This window comes from Cryptotermes secundus, unplaced genomic scaffold, assembly GCF_002891405.2.
Source record: "Cryptotermes secundus unplaced genomic scaffold, Csec_1.0 scaffold528, whole genome shotgun sequence".
In the NCBI taxonomy this organism is placed as follows: domain Eukaryota; kingdom Metazoa; phylum Arthropoda; class Insecta; order Blattodea; family Kalotermitidae; genus Cryptotermes; species Cryptotermes secundus.
Genome location: NW_019724748.1, coordinates 166,005 through 184,769, shown reverse-complemented (window position 1 = coordinate 184,769; position 18,765 = coordinate 166,005). Strand labels below are relative to the sequence as shown.

The window sequence follows — 18,765 nt, the reverse complement described above, 5'->3', positions numbered from 1 at the left end:
AAGAAAAATAAAAATATGACTAGACAATAAATCCTTTGTTTGATTCTTGGATCTACAGTATCCATTAATTGAGTCCCCATTTACGTAAAAACAAAGCGATCGTATTATTTCATATTGTTCTGCTGCGGAATGTGGGCCCCCTCTGACGGTGCCCCATTGTCTGATTGATGCATGTGAAGGGTGTTATGCGCTGCTGAGAATCACCGCTTTTGTGAGTGCGTGGGCGGACTACGAGAAGAATGATCTTGGAATGAGAATTTTACTGCCTTAAATCCCGGAGAAGACTTGGCCTCATCTCATTATTTATAGTGCCAAAACTTTTTAATTGCAGAATGGGAGAAAAATTAAAAGTATTGGAAACTGTGATTGAAGCCGGCAGTTTCCTCTGGCGGTATGTAGTAACATTATGCCCTTTATTCGTTCAATGGCTCTACATTCTTTTTGGCCCCTGGCCTCTTCTTCAGTTTCGTAATAATTTTTACACAGACGGTAGGACTCCTTAGACGGGGGATCAGCCCGTCACAAGGCCGCTACCTACGCATAGAACAACACAAACACAAAATGAACGCACACACAAACATCCATGCTTTGAGTGGGATTCGAACCCACGATCGGAGCTTTTGAGCGGGCGACGACAATTCCTGCTTTGGGCCGCGCGCCAACTAGATCGGCAACAGTACGCCCTACTCGTGACGTGTCTGTGTTTAGAGTCATTACCCGTGAGGCCCACAGTACACGGAGCATCTCTATTTTCCTGGCTGTGATATAGTAACATTAACAGCGAGGAAATGCCAATTTGCAATTTTACGAAATACTAAAATGTAAATAGACTCTTGACTATACATTTTTGTGGAAATTTGTATGCAAGTAAATCTACGGCCCTTGTGAACATGAAGATCTGCATTGTAATACAAAACGCATAATTTTCTATGCTGAAATAACCGATTGTTGTTTCGCAACAAACCCAAGCAACTGCGGAGGCATATTGAAATGCCGCGCAGCCGACAGTTGCTGGATGTGCGTCGCGACGCGTCGTATCTCGGCGCCGCGAGAGAAAGGAAGGGGTTTTGGCAGCTGCCCTAGTGCCCAGTGAGCCAGATCTGGCCGGGGGTTCAGCAGTTCTCGAGTTTAGCACCAGGTGGCATGCTACCTGTGGGGCCAAGCTTATTTAAGCAACGGTAGATCGGTAATGGTGCCCCGTCTCGTCCAGCAGCGCAGACGTTGCTAATTTTAATAAACTTTTCGACAATAAATTTTGAGTATCATGTTAAAAGGGGTATAATATCCAAGGAAGCAAAGGGGCCCCTAAGTGATATTAAACTTACTTTTTCGTGTGTACTTGAAGAAACATATCGAACTCGGGACCATATTTACAAGTGCAATTTGGTAAGTTTGAGTTCAAGTGCCACGATGCTTGCAAGTGATTTGTACAAAAGGTGCGTGTTTCCGGTGTGTGCTGCTCTGTGAGGATTCTCTGTGGATTTATCTCCGCGTTGTTCAGTCACGTCCCGACGACAGCGTGCCGGTGGANCCCCCCCCCCCCCCTTCCCATCTTCAGGATAGCATAATTTGCCTCGTTACACAGAAGTGCGGAGGGTGAGGAGACAACTGAAAGTGGTTTGTTGGGAGCTGCTTGCTGTATAACGGCTCTCTCTCAGGCGTAGTGCTTTATATGATGTACCAATCCTAGCAAACACCAAAATGCATGTCGAGCTGATAGGCCTTATACCAAATATGTGTTATCAGACAACCGTTTTTTTAAGTGGGCACACAAAATCATTTCTTTCACATCTGGGAATACCGAGTTTCTGGACTTTGTCCATCATTTAGTTTTCTGAAGGAACACAATGTTTCGGTAACTCAATCTGCTTCCGTCTTCAGGTGAAAAGGCAAGGGGCACCTGCTGAAATCTGACAGAAAGAACTGACCTCAGTCGCTGGACAATCTAGGTCAGTCAGTTACATGTACTTGCGCACCTAGGATCAGACGAAGTCAGCGGAATATAATTATCTCATAATCCTAGACGCACATGTTCATGTCACTGAGAAGAGCTTCTTCTAGCGGACTCAACTCCTTGCTTCTTCACCTGACGACGGAAGCAGGTCAAGTTTACGAAACATCGTGCTGTTTCAGAATACCGGGCGAAGGTCGGAGTCCAGGCAATTAATACTCTCAAGTATAATAGGCTTACACAGCCATTACAATTGTTTAAATTTTAATAATTCATATTATAATTTTGCTTATTTTGAACCAGAAATATGAAGCTCAAAGATGCGATGTTATCATGCAGTTGTCAGTTGAATGGGCCGAACATCTGGTCTCATTCTGATCCTACCGTCAGGCCAATGCCTCCAAGTATTTGTGTCGATAATTTTTTAAGTAAAGTAGTAATCTTTATCAATTTTATAAAATGTAAATCTATGCTTTCCAATATCTTTTAGAAGAACTGTATGGATTAACGGATAATTATGTAATTAATCAATTTACAATTTAAATAAGTACTGCATTCTATTGAATTGCTTCTGAACCGAAGCTAGAGGCTGCAGGTAGGTGTAGGTATTGCGTAGTTCATTGTGCCTACTTAACTACTAGCTGCACCAGGGCGACTGATAAGAACCCGAGGTTAGCTTTTCTTACAGAATAGGACTAAAATATTCCTTACCACATCGATGACGCCCGTCAAGTTCTATAAGTGCTTGAACATCTTCAATATTGCAATCCCGGGTTTGAGCACCGCTCAGAGCAGAATTATGCAGGTGTTTCTCCTATCTTCATGCCGCTCCAGTACGCGGAGTTTCACCAAATATCTCCTGCTTCAAAATTAATTATGGATCGCAACATTTGAGAGCGCCTAATCCGTTGTAGTTAAAATAAAGTAAATTTGTTGTTGGCCGCGCCATAGCTCCAGCGGTTAGTCGCTGGCTTCCCACCGCGGCGGCCCGGGTTCGATCCCAGGTATGGTCAAGTGGGATTTGTGGTGGACAAAGTGGCGCTGGGGTAAGTTTTCTCCGAGTACTGCGGTTGCCCCTGCCAATCTTCATTCCACCAAATGCTCCACAATCACCCTCACCTATCATCTGGGGCTAGTACGAGAGGCCAGAAGTGGCCGCAGTACAAGGGACTAGTCCCACCCCACTAGCAATAAAGAAAAAGTTTGTTGTTAAATTCCTTGAAGTTAAAATGGACGTAACTAAAAATCTAACAGAAATTTCAAGCAAATAGGGTTTCACTCTGTTTGTTTCGGTAATGCTTTCTGGCTAAATCTCTGGTAGCTCACATGAGGTGCACTTTAAATAAGCAATAATTTCTGCATTGTATTGTATACATGAGATGAAACTCTGCCCTTTACAATTCGAATTTCTTTATGAATATCATTAATTTCTTCTAATATGAATCCATGACCTACTTTATTTCGTCTTGAAACTTTTTGAGAATTTCAAATATAAATCCCAAAATATAATGATCTGTGATTCATTTCTACAAGAGTTACGCTGGTTGCATTAAGCCCAAGTAGTTTCCATTAGTCATTCTGTCTCATTACTTCGGAGTAGAGTTCACCCGCCTAGGCGGAACTCATCAGGTGTATACGAGTAATTTTGCTTAGTTTGCTGTGCAACAGAGTCTTAATTTCACCACACACAGTCGCTGCAGGGTCTATGCTAATTTCTTGCTAGGATATAAGGAACTGGTTCATGCCTAGGGGCGGGATTTTAAACTGAATTTTTAATAAATCTTTGAATTAAAATTGACACATCATATAAATTACATATGACATGCCATTGCAAACAANTGGTGTCAAATCCCAGAAGACTGCTTTCTTCATAGTCACCGCCCTGAAAGCCTCAAATCTTACAAAATGTTAGTCTGATTTTCGAATTTCTCATTACTCTTTTCTGGAATGTGACGCCTCGTAGACTGGTAGATCGCTAGTGAAGTTTCCGACGGCTATATTGCTTCAATCTTCATGGTACAGTTAAATATGAACGCATTACTTTCTTGCTGCACTTCAGCCACCATCTACCGCACTGTAAGACTTACATCTCAGAAAACATCAAAGAACATTTCTTCCCCGGGTACGTCTTATTTCAGAAGCAGCTTGCTCTGAATCATATGCAACCAGTCTGAGACGAATACATCGCTTTATTTCATTTGTAATAAAATTAGCATCTTGTCTGTGTGCATTGGTCGTTTGTAATAGAAATTTTTCTTCAATTTACCGAATTTTATGGCCCTTGTATACATTGAGGAATGCCGTCTTCTGGGATGTGGCTGCAGCAACCTGCTCAAGCTGGTTCCTCGCTCTCCGATTTCCCTACCCTGAAGATGGAGGCAATACGTTCCTCCGAAACGTTGATTCACACAAGACCCACGCGGCGGCACATACAAGAAGACGGCGTTCTTCATAGTCACCGCCGTGAAAACCTCAAATCTTACCTGTATATGTTCCTAAACGAAAGTAAAGGAAGAATTTGACGGCTTCTGCTAAGCCTGAACATGCCAATGAAGTTTAGAAGTGCAATCAGATGACCAAGAACAAAGTACTTTACTGCAAGTCTATTTAAGTACGAGTCAGGGTCCCGCAGCTACACTGCACACTGATAGTTTATGTACTCCAACGCTCTTACCGCGCTGTAATGCAACTCAGTTCGTCTCTTTCTCTCAACAGGCAACTAACAGCACATTTGTCTAACTCTTTCTGCGGCGACGTTTATTCGAATAAACCTTCTTCCGTCAAGACACTTTCGGGGTAACTTATGCTGTTAAAACATGAATAATTCGGACCTTAACTGTTTAGAGTATACGGGACAGGTTTCTCTCACTGATCGTCTCCAATAGCACGTAAATCCAGAAGGCCCGTGGCTTCTGGACCAGGAATGCCGTGCTTTGCACGGGAAATATGAAAAGATCACGGGGACAGGCGAATGAATCAATACTGGGACTTTCAGACATACTGTTTTGTTTAAAAGTCGTTCTGGAAGTGACTGTTTGCTTTGGAGTGTCTGTAGATTTGCAGAATGCTATTTAGTGTCATGGTCTGACTCCACAGACATGCGCACAATTTGTATATTCTTCGTTCAACGCTGGGTTTTGTTGGCTACACGCCGTGTAACTAAAGAAGCGTAGACCGTTATGGATATTTCACGGCTTCCAAATTATATTTCTGATTGATAATGTGAACTTAGGCCTGTAATCGGACAATCGACATTAGAATAATCTCATTTGTGCGGGCGGTGTGAAAGGAATCCCAGAATTAGTTTCTAGATGTAGTGGTATGTACACCGGAAGCCCCAAATTTAATGGCTGCGCGAATTATATCGTAACGTAACCTCAGATCTGTGTTTCTGAAGTTCTGAAGCTGCCATGTCTTTATTACTGGCAAACAGAACGAGTAAACGTGGTTGTTTTGCCTAATTAGACTAATCAGAAGACCTAATTTGGTTCTGCCTATCTGTCCGATAAAGCTGGGTAGCTCTGTCAGCAGTGACAAAGCTAAGGGCTGGGCGATCAGGTTTGTTTTCCTGGTAGAGGTAGAAATTTCTTTCTTTCCAGTCTCGTCTAAACTCTTGCAGCATCCTATCCTATCCTCCTTGGAACTATTCTTCATGTAGCGATAAGGTTATGGATGCTTCGCCTTGTACCTCCGTTGATCAGTAAGTTATCATGCCGTTGTGCTTAATTAAGGACAGGCACAAATTTGCCTTGCCTGTATCCACTCCGGTCGTTGTCCGGTTCGATCAATATTCTTCTCGCAGTTGCAACAATTGAATAAAAAACTGTAAGACTCGGGCAGGAGAATGAAGATACACTCGTTTAATTGTTGTAGAACCGGGACAGACACTGTCAGTGATGATGAAACACGAATTCTGTGAAGTCCCAGAAGCAAAACTTAAGCGCAATTGTTTCGCCGTTTCTCTTCCTTTTCCTGAAACCGTCCTTGCAATTTGGGGGGAAAGCGTTGACAGAACCATGAATTGACTTCAGCTAACTTTCAAGGTTATATCTTAAATTTATCTGTATTAAAGTTATTTTAGTCAAACGCTATGAACCTTAGGATAAATGTTTACGTTGTAATTTCATGCACATAATTTTCTTGTGCTCAACGGTTTTTATTAGGTAACTCATGAAATTCTGTTTTGGGTTCTAGAATACGCATGCGCATCGTTAAGGTTCCGCGCCTGTCTCACTTGAGAACGAGGCTCGTACCGCTCTGGGAACGTGCGAAATACGCTTTAAATGTTAGATGCCTTTGTAGTGAGCTTGTGTAAAATGAGCGAGTATTACAAGACGGTAACACGAAGTCTAAACATTGATAATTCTGTTATGAGTCGCATGTCCAGCCTAGCTACAATACAAATTATGTTATTCTTAACGGATCTACCTGCTGGAGAAATTTTGTTTCAGATATTAATAAGGCAGTTTGAAGTCTAATTATTGTGCGAGCTGGTAGCGAAACATTCATGATCTGAGTTTTGACATTAAAAAAATAAATAAATAAAAATAATTGTTTGCTTAGAAGTAAATATTTTCTTTGTGGGCCTTTTTAATAGCTATAAAAATTAATAGGCCTGTATAATGAATATGAATCAGTTGGCCTAATATAAATGAAGTTCAGCATTGCTTGTTGTCTCAAGAAATTATGAGCAGAATTATACCTGGTTGCTTCGTCGTTGCCCAAGAACCCTTCCACGCGCCTTCGGTTCATTTCGATATTATGGACATAAAAATCTTCCGGCCTCCATTTCAAATAACATAAGCCTACTTCATATGCCATTAGGCCTATATGCAGTATAAGAGACGCTGGCCGTATAAACAGGAATTACGTGGGGAAAAAGTACGCAGTTTGTGATAGATTTGAATAGTTATGGTTTATGGATTATTATTATCATCACCATCATAATCATCGTTATTAGAGAAATTTCCGTGGCATCAGAATGTAGGGCGAAAAAGCACATGCAGCACAGTCGGTACAGCGAAAATCTATGGCCTGGATGGCCGAGGAATCGGAGTTCGATTCCTAGCGAGTACAGAAGATTCCTTTCTTCTCCACAACGTCCAAATCGGTTGTGAGGCTCACGCAGACTTCCATACAATGGCCACCTGGACCTGTGTCATTGCTAGTGCAGTTAGAGTTGCTCGCTCTGCTCTAATGCCCAGTTCAGAAACGTCAACTCCCACATGCGTCTTCATGGCGTTGCGCTTAAATAATTAAGGGCAGGTAGAACTTCACATTTACCTTTTTTTTCCCCTTGGCACTACAGCCCCAGTGGGCCTAGGCCTACCTCCATGAGCTCCGTTCACTTCCGTTTTTATAGATCTTTCACATTTGGTAGGACTCCTTGGGCGGGTGATCAGCTCGTCCCAAGGCTTCTACCTGTACACAGACAAACTAAACATCCATGCCCTGAGTGGGATTCGAACCCACGATCCCGGTTTCCAAGCGAGCGAAGACAGTACATGCCACATTTACCATCACTTTACATAACTTAAGAGACATGTGGTCTGATCCTCCGATCTGTGATCTTAGAGACCAAAATTGTCCTCTGATAACTCCTGAAGGAGTGTTGCTTTCGTATAGCAGTACTTTTCAGCAACTATGCCATTGTGGTGTTCATAATAATGCGTCTTTACCCATGCCTGTCCTTTACTTTGCCCTGCAAATACAAACACGACTATAAGAGGCTTGTTTTGAAGGCCATTCTGGGCTCGAAGGGCCGCTAACATGATTCACATAGGCGAGCCTCACATGCTATTCTTGCGTTTTGTATCTGTGGCCCCTTCTTGTTATATCTGGCTTCATGGACACTCAGATGGCAAGACAAGGTAACAGAGAGTAGCGCTTCGTTATTTCATTCGCTAAAGGGAACACGACACGACGCGACACGACAGGCATTTCTGATGTCGAATTTAAAGTAAGAAAATGGGATTCAGAAGCTTCGTTCTGTCGCATGGCGCTTGCGTTAGACTGCGATAAATGTCCATTTGATAAGTAAACACTTTCAGTTGATATGTCGACTTTAATTGTTAGAGTACAGAAAATCATTTTCGTAAAGGTGGCAGTGAAGAGGCAAACTCTTTGATTCGGCAGCAGATCAACGAACTGTGTACAGATATGCGTGACTAGCTACAGGCTGTGATCCCCAGCTGCTGCTCTTGCTGGTGCTGGTCATAACAACGGGGATCTATCGCTTTGATGGCTTCTGAATGATATATACGAATTCAGTTCGTACCTCACAGGAAACGTATTAAGTATGTACAACCACTGGACATTAAGGGGCTAATTTGCCTATAACGCTTATCTTGAAATCTGATCATACAAGGACAGGTGTAAATTGCTGATAAAGGATCTGTTTATTCAAAATTCCTTTATTTGGTGTGGTCTATATTAACGCAGTAGAACATATATTTGAGATCTCATTGGCCAGGTTTCGTGAATTTGTCATCCTTGAAGCACCGCACAGAGCTCATCCTCGTCCCCACCTAACCCCCCTCCCTCCTACCTTTTCTTGGCCCACAGCAATATCTTAGCTTGATGCTTGCTAACTCTTGCCAAAATAATTAAGAAAGTCATCCCTGGCGGGCTATAAGTGTCCGCTGCGGGTGAGCACAGCCATTTGGCAGGGTCCCTGTTGCCCGGGGCAACTAACTAACCTTAGCTTAGCTGCTGTGTAATTTGGGCAAGCCACAGGTTGCAAATGCGTATTTGTGCTGCTGTTAGATAATGCATGTTACATCATGCGCACTTCACAAATACAGAAATAGCTGGAAGAAAATCGGGTTCACATTTATTGATTTCAGTTTCCACTCAAAATTTTCGTACTTGCAAAAACCCGTGGTTTGAAGCCAATATCCCGTACAGATAGTGGAACTACATATATTTGCCCATGTTAATTTTTCTCTATGTCAGATCCGAAAGGTTTGGAACCGGAAGTGTCTGGCCAGAATCTCGGTCCAGGAAGCGGCTACCCTCTCGTGCCAAAGAATTCTGAAGTACCCCATATACGAGTATGCTAATGGTTACGCTAGCAGGTATTCATTCCTTCATGGCTCCTTTGACGACACTACCTCAATAATAACACAAATCATTACGATTTGCACAATGCTTAGTAGGCCTATATTTTAATGCTTTAGTCTTGTGTGGAAGTCTTGTATAAAATACGTAACATCTTAAAAGAACTGAACAGTTTTCTCTATTAAAGTATTGTTTTCTAACTTATAGGCTTATACGCCTACTGTATTGTGTAGGTTACTCGTCTTTTTATTTTAAGTATTACTTATCTAATAAAATATAACTTATATAGGCCTGGTAAATTTCATAGTCTCCTTGCAATTTCTACATACCCACCTGTCTTCGTACCTATAATTGTTATGTTTATCTCGGACCTCTCCTCTCATTCGTCATGATGAGATGGCTTGGACTGGATTTATCTGGCTCAGGATAACGACCAGAACGGGATCTTCTGAAAACGCTTTCAATAAAATGTTTGGAAATTCTGGCATTAGATGACAGATACCCTAATTTCTTGCGATAACATCCAGCAGATCATAAATATATGCACGAAAGCTTCGTGTCTGCAACACTAAGAGACCTTTATCGAGTAAACTGTATATATTTCCAATAGACCAGAAGACCGAGTCACCTTCCCTGCTAAAGGTGATCGTCCGGTCGGCGGCGGAGCTTAGTATTGCCTGCATGTTAAAGAAAATATGTTGGTTATATAGCTAAGCTGACTAGTAAAGCCTCTACGCCTATTCTGGAGCCGGGATAGCTCACACGGTGTAGCGTCTGCCTACGGGCTGGACGACTGAGGTGTCAGAGTTCGAGTCCCGGCAGGGTCAAGAATTGTCTCTTCTCCACAGAGTCCAGACCGGCTCTGGGGCCACACCCAGCATCCTATACAATGGGTACCGGGGGCTCTTTCCCCGGGGATAAAGCGGCGGAGGCGTGAAGCTGACCACTCACCTCCAACTAGTGCCGAGTTCAAGAAAATGTGGATCTATACATCCACTCCCCCATACGCCTTCGTGGCATAGTACTTAATTAGTTAAGCATAGGAACAACTTTATCTTCTCCTATTGTAGCCTACATTCGAGGCCAAAACTCTTACGGTCTAAATATATTAATTTAACTATAAAAAACCTATTCCTGTAACAGACCGTGAAGGCCAGTAGGAATGTGAGATGTCAAGGCTCCCACATTTTCTAGCCAATCGGCCCGCAGATGGCGGTAATGTTGTCAGCCTTACGCGCCGGCCACCCTTTACCCTCCAGGAAGATTCCTGGCACTCATTTCTGTTAGAGACTGAGTCGACTCCAGGGCCATACTGCGGCTGGAAGGATTAGATAAACAATGACCTCATCGGGAATCGAACCCGCGACCTTGTGGCTAGAAGCAGAGTGCCTCAACTAACTACGCTACCGCGCGCCTCTATAAATTTAACAATGACAAATATGAACCAAATCTTAAACGGTTATTCTTGAAGCGTTCTTTCTTCTGGGATATAACGCTTTGCAGCTCCCTAAAACTCAACCCACCTTCTGGAGGAATTCGTCACCTCCCTCTTCAGGGTCGAGAAATGAACTGCTGACATATACTAGGAAACGTTTTTTAACTTTCAACGAACTACACGGCTTTATATACCAGAAGACAAAACTCTTCAAAACCACTGCTGTGAGAACCTCAAATACTGCAACGGGATTGATCTTAGTTCTATTGCACAAATTCTCCCCGAAGAGACGGGTTGAAGTTAATTGAAATCTCTCCACTGATTGAAATATTATGCACTAAATACAGAATGCTTGAAAGCCGGTTTTCCAGGGTAACCGCCCTAGGAATGAGCACCTAGCAGAACAACTGAAGGGCTAAGAATTCGATACTCATAATTGGTGTAGTCGTGACCTCGAAAGTAGAGGAATTTCCGTTGTAGAAGCCGTTACGAAACAGAGACTTGTGAAGACATAACCGAGCGTGCTACAGTGATTTGTAGAGCGTGTAGGTCAATGAGAGTGTTGTAATTATTTGTACGAGTAGATACGAATCTTAGCTTTCAGTAAGTCCAATCAAGTCACGAACACGTGACAATATTCTGCTTATGCGAGCTGTGTGTATCTGAAGCTAGTCATGTATCAGTGTGTTGGCGCAGTCCAGGATGAAGGAGAGCGACTGATGTAACTTTCTCTGGAATGAAGTCCAGCGCCATCAGCACACAGTCAAAATAATCAAGTAAAATGAACTACAGTGCCAGTAACATCGACTTTGTGACAGTTATTGGCCACACAAAAGCTCATTAATTTAACTGTAAAAGTATAAGTGCAATAAATATATAAATACGCCCATTTGATATTCCGTTACCGTTTATCGCAGCCGTTGTCGTACAACTGCCTGGAACAATCGTTGTTTAGGCTTGATAGCGTTCGGATTCCAAGACGTTGCAGCGGGAACGCTGGTCGTTGCCTAGGAAATCAACCATGATCTCATCTACCATTCCGGCTTTCTGGCGGCACGCCACAATATAGTTTATTACTTACGTACCACCATGAAAATACCTGTGGATCTGGCTTCTTTCTATGACAGTGGGTGGTGTAGAACACACGAAACTCGAGTGTCATTTCAGGAACACTTAAAACGACATTTGACTTGCGTATTTTTGTTCTTCAAATGCATCTAAAATCTTTATTTCCGCATCATCGTCATGTATATTCTGAGCCACGTGTTGAAATAAATTCTTCACTACATTGCAGCTGATTTCCCGCACACTCAGGTCGACAAGAGAGTTCTTTGCACTGTCCAGTTCATTTTACAGCGGAATCAGGTTCAGGACTACACAGCATTGAATGGCGCCTGACTGGTGAATAATAAATTCGATAGGATTGGGAAGGGGTGGTTGTCTCCTAATTGAGGTGCTATCCTCACATTTGCCTGGAAGGACTGAAGAAAACCACGAAAAGCATCAGTCACAATAGCCGGTTTACCGGCCTGTATTCCAACCAAGCACATCCGGATTGCAATTCTAGGGCTTTCCGCTTCTTGGTGCTAGCGCTCTACATTACAAGTGTGGTAAGGCCTTATTCATGAGTTCAGCCAAATTTTGTCCTTTTTGTCGTTTTCCGATATTATCGTGAAGTATATTTGGTGTCAGAAGTGGGATAGTGGGATTGGATTAATAGATTATTGGATTGAAGATTGAATGTGTAGTTATGTCGCCACACTACAAAAATGGAACAAATGTTGAAACCAATGATAAATGCCTGGTAAGAAAAAATGAAGGCATGGCTGAAGAATTAGAGCCAGCCAAGATGGACGCCCATCAAGAGAGGATGGACTCCCGGCTAGAGAAACGGGAGGCCTGTCTAGAAAAGACGGATGCCACGGATTTTGAGGCAAATCCAGAAGAAATAGGAGTCAGAGGCGGAGAATTAGGAGATCCCTAAGGAAGAGGCAGCAGTGGAAAATTTTGGAGCACTGAAGAAGCAGTACAGGGACCGGCATTTAGCCGTAATGCGTCGCTGTCAGCCGGAGAAACGGATCCAGGACAGTGGTGTTTATCGGAAGAAGTTGATCGCCGCCTGCAGAGGGATGACCCGCATGGCATAAGGAGCACAGTCGTCAGAGACAGCCAGGACAGTGCTGCAAGGGCGGACGTTCGGGATGAGACGTCGGGCGAAACCGGAAAGCGTCACTTGAATAAGGAATCAAGCCTCAAGACGGCGATTACGTCTGGGGAGCAGGACAACACTCAGCAGTATCTTCAGGAACAGTGCAGGGCTAGCGGTCGCAAAGCAAATAATCGGGACTTCCATTAGACTGCGGACATTGTGGAGGGGTCGGCCCCTTCAGAAACGGAAGAAGAGCCCACTAACAACAGCTTAAGAGCCATTAATATCGGAGCATTGATCACTCTCGGAAATTTTGGCCTCCACCGATGGGAAAAGCAGAATTATGGCGATACGCTTAGATCGACCGAAACATGGGGAAGAAGGTGAGGGCAGATACAGACGTGGCAAGCACGGCCCTCGGAAAAGAAGAATTGCGGTACGCTGGAAGGCTATACGGAACGAACAGCCGTAGGGAAAGAGCAATGCTGCGTACAGACCCGTTGCTAAGCGTTGACTCGGTAAGCAGCGGCCGTTTCTAGGCAACGCCCGCAACATACACGCACGCAGCAATAGAACAGCGGTGATGGAACCCGTTTCTAAGCAACGGATCTGTAAACACGCATCTAGAACAATAACGATACTGCTGGAAACTCTGTTTTCTATTCGGTCAATGCAAAGCGTTTATAAAGATGGCAATTTTGGCGATCCGAGGTGGGGGTCGAATACCTCCACCGTGACCCTGCGAGTCGTAGGAGGCGACGAAAAGGGAAGTCTCAAGTCTGACACAGTAATATATGGTCGCGAGTACCAAGGGACTCGGAACCGAGAAAGACTACGCTGACAAGGACCAGCAGCATATACACAAGGCAGACCCGTCCTCTCGTCAGAGAGGGCGCCCCACAATAACAAGACCGTAAATGCCAAACAGTAATAAATATCTGGTCATGAGCCCCAGTTGGGGCTTGACACCAAGACTTACTGACTGACTAATCGTCAGTCGCAATGTGACTTGGACTTGGACCCAGTTCAAAAATTATTTCCACTGAAGGAGATATGCTAATCCCGCGTGAACGATGGGTCGAATACCTCCACCGTAGCCCTGCGAGTCGTAGGAGGATATAACTTGGCCCCCTGTTCCTGGGGGATATAAATACGGGACCTGGCCTTCCAGGTTAGGGGAGTCTCGAGTCTGAGACAGTAAAATGTGGTCATGAGTCCCGCGGGACTCGGACCCGAGAATGACTACGCTGGCGAGGACCATCAGTCGTAAATGATAGACTATAACCGCGAGTGTTCAGTTGTAAAAAAAAAATACTGGTCGTGGGTCTCAATGGGCTTTGCTGCAAGACGAACTGATTAGCGGTAAACGGCGGTTTACCGTAAAGTCGTAAAGTAACTCTGACTGACAATCCAGTTCAGTTGAATGAAGTGATGTGAAGTAGCTGGTTGGTGAGTTGAGAGTTCAGGTGTGATGTGTTAACCAGCGGACAACGGCGTGACCACGGAAGCTGAAGAATATCCATTGTTAAGATTCGTTATCAGGAAACGTCTAGTGAAATATTGCAGAGGTATAGCCATTGTTGACATTATTATCAAGCAACGACTAACGATGCAGATTGAGAAGACTTAGCGTATAGCGATTTGTAGTGTGGTATTCTGGTATAATGGAAAAACTACCGCATTATCACTTTTCCTGGATAGTCTCTTTCCAAAAACAGAAGAACGCATTAAGTGGAGGAACTGTTTTGGAAGAGACTGTGGACCTGTCGTCTGACAGATTACTGATGAATGAATGAATTCAGCAATAGTATTATAGTTGTTTGTATTTACTACCTGCAAGTAAACAATAAAACTATTCACAAATATGTACCCCGTCTATAGTCACAGGTAAACACGCGACAATAAATTCAGTTACATGTTGTCGTATTGTGATTTTTCGATACTTCCGTAAAGTGTTAATAATAATACGTGTAAGGCCGGTTATGTTACAGAATATTGCTTCTGTAGTGGAGACGGGGGAGAAAAATTTTGTATTTCCCGGTGGTTTTGGTAATAATGCCGGAGAGCGCCATAGGCCACGTGACATTATTCAACCAATCCCTTTACTCCACATGACAAAAACGTGTTGTTGCAGGATACAGCGTTTGGTATATTGGTATAAATATGGAGCAATAAAAGACTGCATAATAAAGTAACATTCGGTAATTATATTTCCTTTCTGGTTCTGAATAAATAGTTTTGATCACCAACTTTTCCTCTCTATAATGTAGTGCTAAAGGCTATCACGTAGTGTCGCTGCGCAGAGTAGAACAAGTTTAGTAGGCCTATGGGAGTAAGGGTTATAAGTGAATTTGAGAAAAATGGTGTGTGCGTTGAATAAATGTTTTCGTAGTTTCGTTATGTTCAGTGTATGATATTTCTGTTAGTTTATATTGTATATGTGTTAGTGTAAATAGGGTTTGGAATAGTGCCGTGTGTAGTTTCATTTTATTTATTGCAAACTGAATTCAGTATTCTTTGTACGTCTTCCGAGTTCGAAACTAATGCCAAGGAGCTCCGACGGTGAGTTTCACGCTATCATTTCCGGTTGGTAGTCCTACATATTTACCGTTAGTAATTGCTTATTAATATAATAAGTGATTATCTGAATTGTAGTTGTATAAACGTAAAGTTCGTGTTTGAGAATTTGGATTGAACCGTATTAGATTTTCGTAGATGAGTATTTTTAAATTTGTCAGTAACTTTATTGTCTGCCTAAGAAATTTCACGTTCCATCAGATACAACAGAAAAGTGAGATCGTTTGTAAATTTTGATATGTAAGAATTCTTGATTCAAAATTCAAAGAACTGCTAGATCAATGTGATTACATTTTAGGCATGTCGTTATTTTGCCTCTACAGTTTTTTTAATGTGTATGGAGTTATATTACCTTTGTTTTAAGTAATAACTGTTTACTAGATTTTGGAATGGAATGAACATTGAATGTCATGGATATGAGGTTAGATACTTTCCCTAACCTCAAACCGTATGAAAGTTGATTTCTGCAGTACCGTGATATTTATATTTATCTTGTATGGATTACAGAACGTGCTGAATCGTCTGTTGGTGGGTGTTTGTTAATGAGCACTAGAAGAAGGTTTTGAAGACCATCACAGAAATTGAAGAGTACCTTAAGTAGCCATGGAAGACGGCCACGCGAAGACTGTGGACGAGGTTTTAAATTATTTTTCTGTGGACCCAGAGAGAGGTCTTGCGCTTGATCAGGTGAAGAGGAATCAGGAGAAATATGGACCAAATGGTGAGTGTCAGCAATCTGAACATGGATAAATTAATGTATGCTTTGAATGTATGTACACATGAGCAAAATATAAAACACATCTTTGAGGGTGGAACAGCATCTGGGTGACATTTATCTTGTATCTTTTTGAAATGTAATTCGTGTGTATAAGAGAAGCTTATATATATTAGCACTTGAGCAAGAGAGCAGTAATTGCAGTATGTTTCAGAAGATACAGATGTATGTGTAATTGATTGTGAACCTTGAATTAAATACGTATTATCTCTGCAGAAAAGAAGTGCTTTTAATTAAAACAGTAGCACAGAATTCTGAATGACTGTTTTGCATAAAACTGGTGGCACTTGTGCATGTTATTGAACAGGCTAGTCCCCCCCATGCATATTCGTGTAATAGCACTGCATAATTTTAGTTGTATTGTATGATTGATGCTACTGAAAATATGTAATTGTAATGCCTGTTGTTGGCCATGGAACACACCAGCAGCTGTTATCTGCTGATGATGTAAATCTATAGGGTGATAACATAAATAGCATAAAGAAAAAACACAGAAGCTCTGACTGATGCTAGTAATGAGGTTGGTCTCAAATAAACACAGAGAAAACTATATGTTGCGATATCTTGTCACCAGAATGCAGGGCACAGTTGTAACATAAAGACAGCTAATGGACTCTTTGACAGTGTGGCACAGTTCAGATATTTGGGAACGACGGTAAGAAATGAAAATTTGATTCATACGAAACTTAGGAAGAAACTGAATTCATGTAATTGTTGCTACAAGTCAGTTCAGAACATTTTGTCTCCTTGTCTGCTGTATAAAACTTAAAAATTGAAATATATAAGAACTGGAATTCTGCATGTAGTTTTGTATGAGTGAAGCTAGGTCCCATGTTAAGAGGGAGAAGTAGGCTGAGGGTGTTTGAGAACAGGGTGCTGAGGAGAATGTTTACACCAAGGAGAGATGATGTGATCAGGGAGCTGGAGAAAACTGCATAATGAGGAGCTTCATAACTTGTACTTTCCAGCACATATAATAAAATGATTAAGCAGGGCATGTAGCACATGTCAAGTGAAAGAGTGCTTATGGGATTTTGGTGGGAAAGCCAGGAGAAAAGAGACCACTAGGTGGGAAGATAATATTAAAATGGATCTCAGAGAAACAGGATGGGGTGATATGAACTGGATTGATTCGGCTCAGGATAGGAACCATTGTAGGGCTCTTGTGAATGTGGTAATGAACCTTCGGGTTCCATAAAATGTCGGGAAATTCTTAAATAGTGACGTGACTGGCAGCTTGTCAGAGAGGACTCAGCTCCATGTAGTTAGTTAGTTAGTTTGTTTGTTTGTATGTCAGTCATTCAGGCAGTCAGTTGATCGGGCACTTGGTGCTAAGCCACTTCATTGAATGTATTGTCACGTGTTAAAGACTAGACATGGGGTTTGGATTGGTAACTGGATTTACTGGGCACTTGTAACCTGTAACTGCAAGTAATTAAAACACTATTACTGATGTACACATTTAACAAATCACCATATCACGTGGTGTGTCAATCTGTTATTTACAGCTTTTGCTAGTTGTTGCTTGGTTATGATTTTCAACAATGAAAATTCTTCTGTCATGCTTACACGGTTGCTGGCTGGCTACCATCGCACACCTAAATCATGATGGCAACTAACTTATCTTGTTCATGCTCACTATGTAGCCTCGGCACAGACCACACAGAAAACACTGTCCCATCATTTCTTCTATCACGTTTATTCATTTCCTAGCACTGGCTCACTTGTTTGATGGCATGGGACTATGTTTACTGTGGCACTGCTTAGTGATGGATGGCGGATGACATCTCTTATTAAAGTATTTCCTCATGTCACAATATAAACAGACATTTTAGTACAGTAGGTTGAGTTGCTGTAATAAACATTCCAACATTATAGTAAGCTGTGACAGCTCAGTCAGTAGAGTGACTGCTTGTGGACTGGAAGATCAGGGGCAGGAATTGTCCTTTTCTCCACCACATTCACGCTGACTGTAGGGCTCACCCAGTGTTATTTCCAGTGGACATTCAACACTTTTTCCTCTAGGATGTAAACCTGACTACGCACCTCTGTATAGAGCGAGGGCAGACATTTCATGGAGTTTATGTGCGTTCTCTCTTACCATATGTTAGTGAAATTCCAACCTTCCTCTGGAGTGTACCATTGACAATGCTGGGATTTTTGCTCTCCCTCATATGTATTCCTATCACCATTGAGCACTTACCATTTGTTGTTCACAGTCACTAAGTTCTATGAAATGTTGGGTACTGTTAGAACTGTCAGTAGGTGGTAGTAAGTTTCATGTAATGTTGACAGTGATGTCCATCCCAAAAGCTGCTTGTGATACTTGTTTTGCAGTTGCAGGTTGGATACAAGTCGGTTGAAATAAAAAATGTTAAGTACAAGGTGTGGCAATAAAGAAACCGGATTCATGCTCTAACCCTTTATTAAAAAAAATCAGACAGTCGAAATGTTATCCCCTTCAATGTAGTCCCCTCCCCGATCCCTACACCGCTCCATGCGAATTTTCCACTGTTGGAAGCAGTGCTGCAGGTCATCTTGTGTTATGCTCTTCAAGAGTTGCGTCGCTTTTGCTTTCACTGCATCCACGGACTCGAACCTGGTCCCTTTCAGCGCAGACTTGATTTTTGGGAAGAGAAAAAAGTCGCACGGTGCTAGGTCCGGAGAATACGGTGGATGTTCCATCACTGGAATGTTGTTTTTTGCCAAATACCTCTTCACAGATAGCGCGTTGTGTGCTGGCGCGTTGTCGTGATGAAGAACCCATGAGGCATTCTTCCACATGTCTGGTCTCCTTCGTCGCACACGTTCACGGAGGT

General features: G+C 42.5%; 1 protein-coding gene across 5 annotated transcripts in view; it reads left to right on the top strand.

The window, feature by feature from the left end:
* Positions 1-1,181: 1,181 nt before the first annotated feature.
* LOC111862880 (calcium-transporting ATPase sarcoplasmic/endoplasmic reticulum type) overlaps positions 1,182-18,765 on the top strand; it is a 98,713-nt gene continuing 81,129 nt past the window's right edge. For 4 of the 5 annotated variants that reach the window (XR_002842506.1, XM_023848659.1, XM_023848658.1 and 1 more), the window contains exons 1-2: positions 1,182-1,386; positions 15,679-15,892. Coding sequence is in view for 4 of the 5 variants with exons in the window: in XM_023848659.1 (XP_023704427.1) it covers positions 15,775-15,892 (118 nt within the window). In the remaining variant the exon portion in view is untranslated. Of the gene's footprint in view, positions 1,387-14,940; positions 15,157-15,678; positions 15,893-18,765 lie in introns of those variants that run through there. The other variant, XM_023848657.2, reaches the window with a different exon arrangement.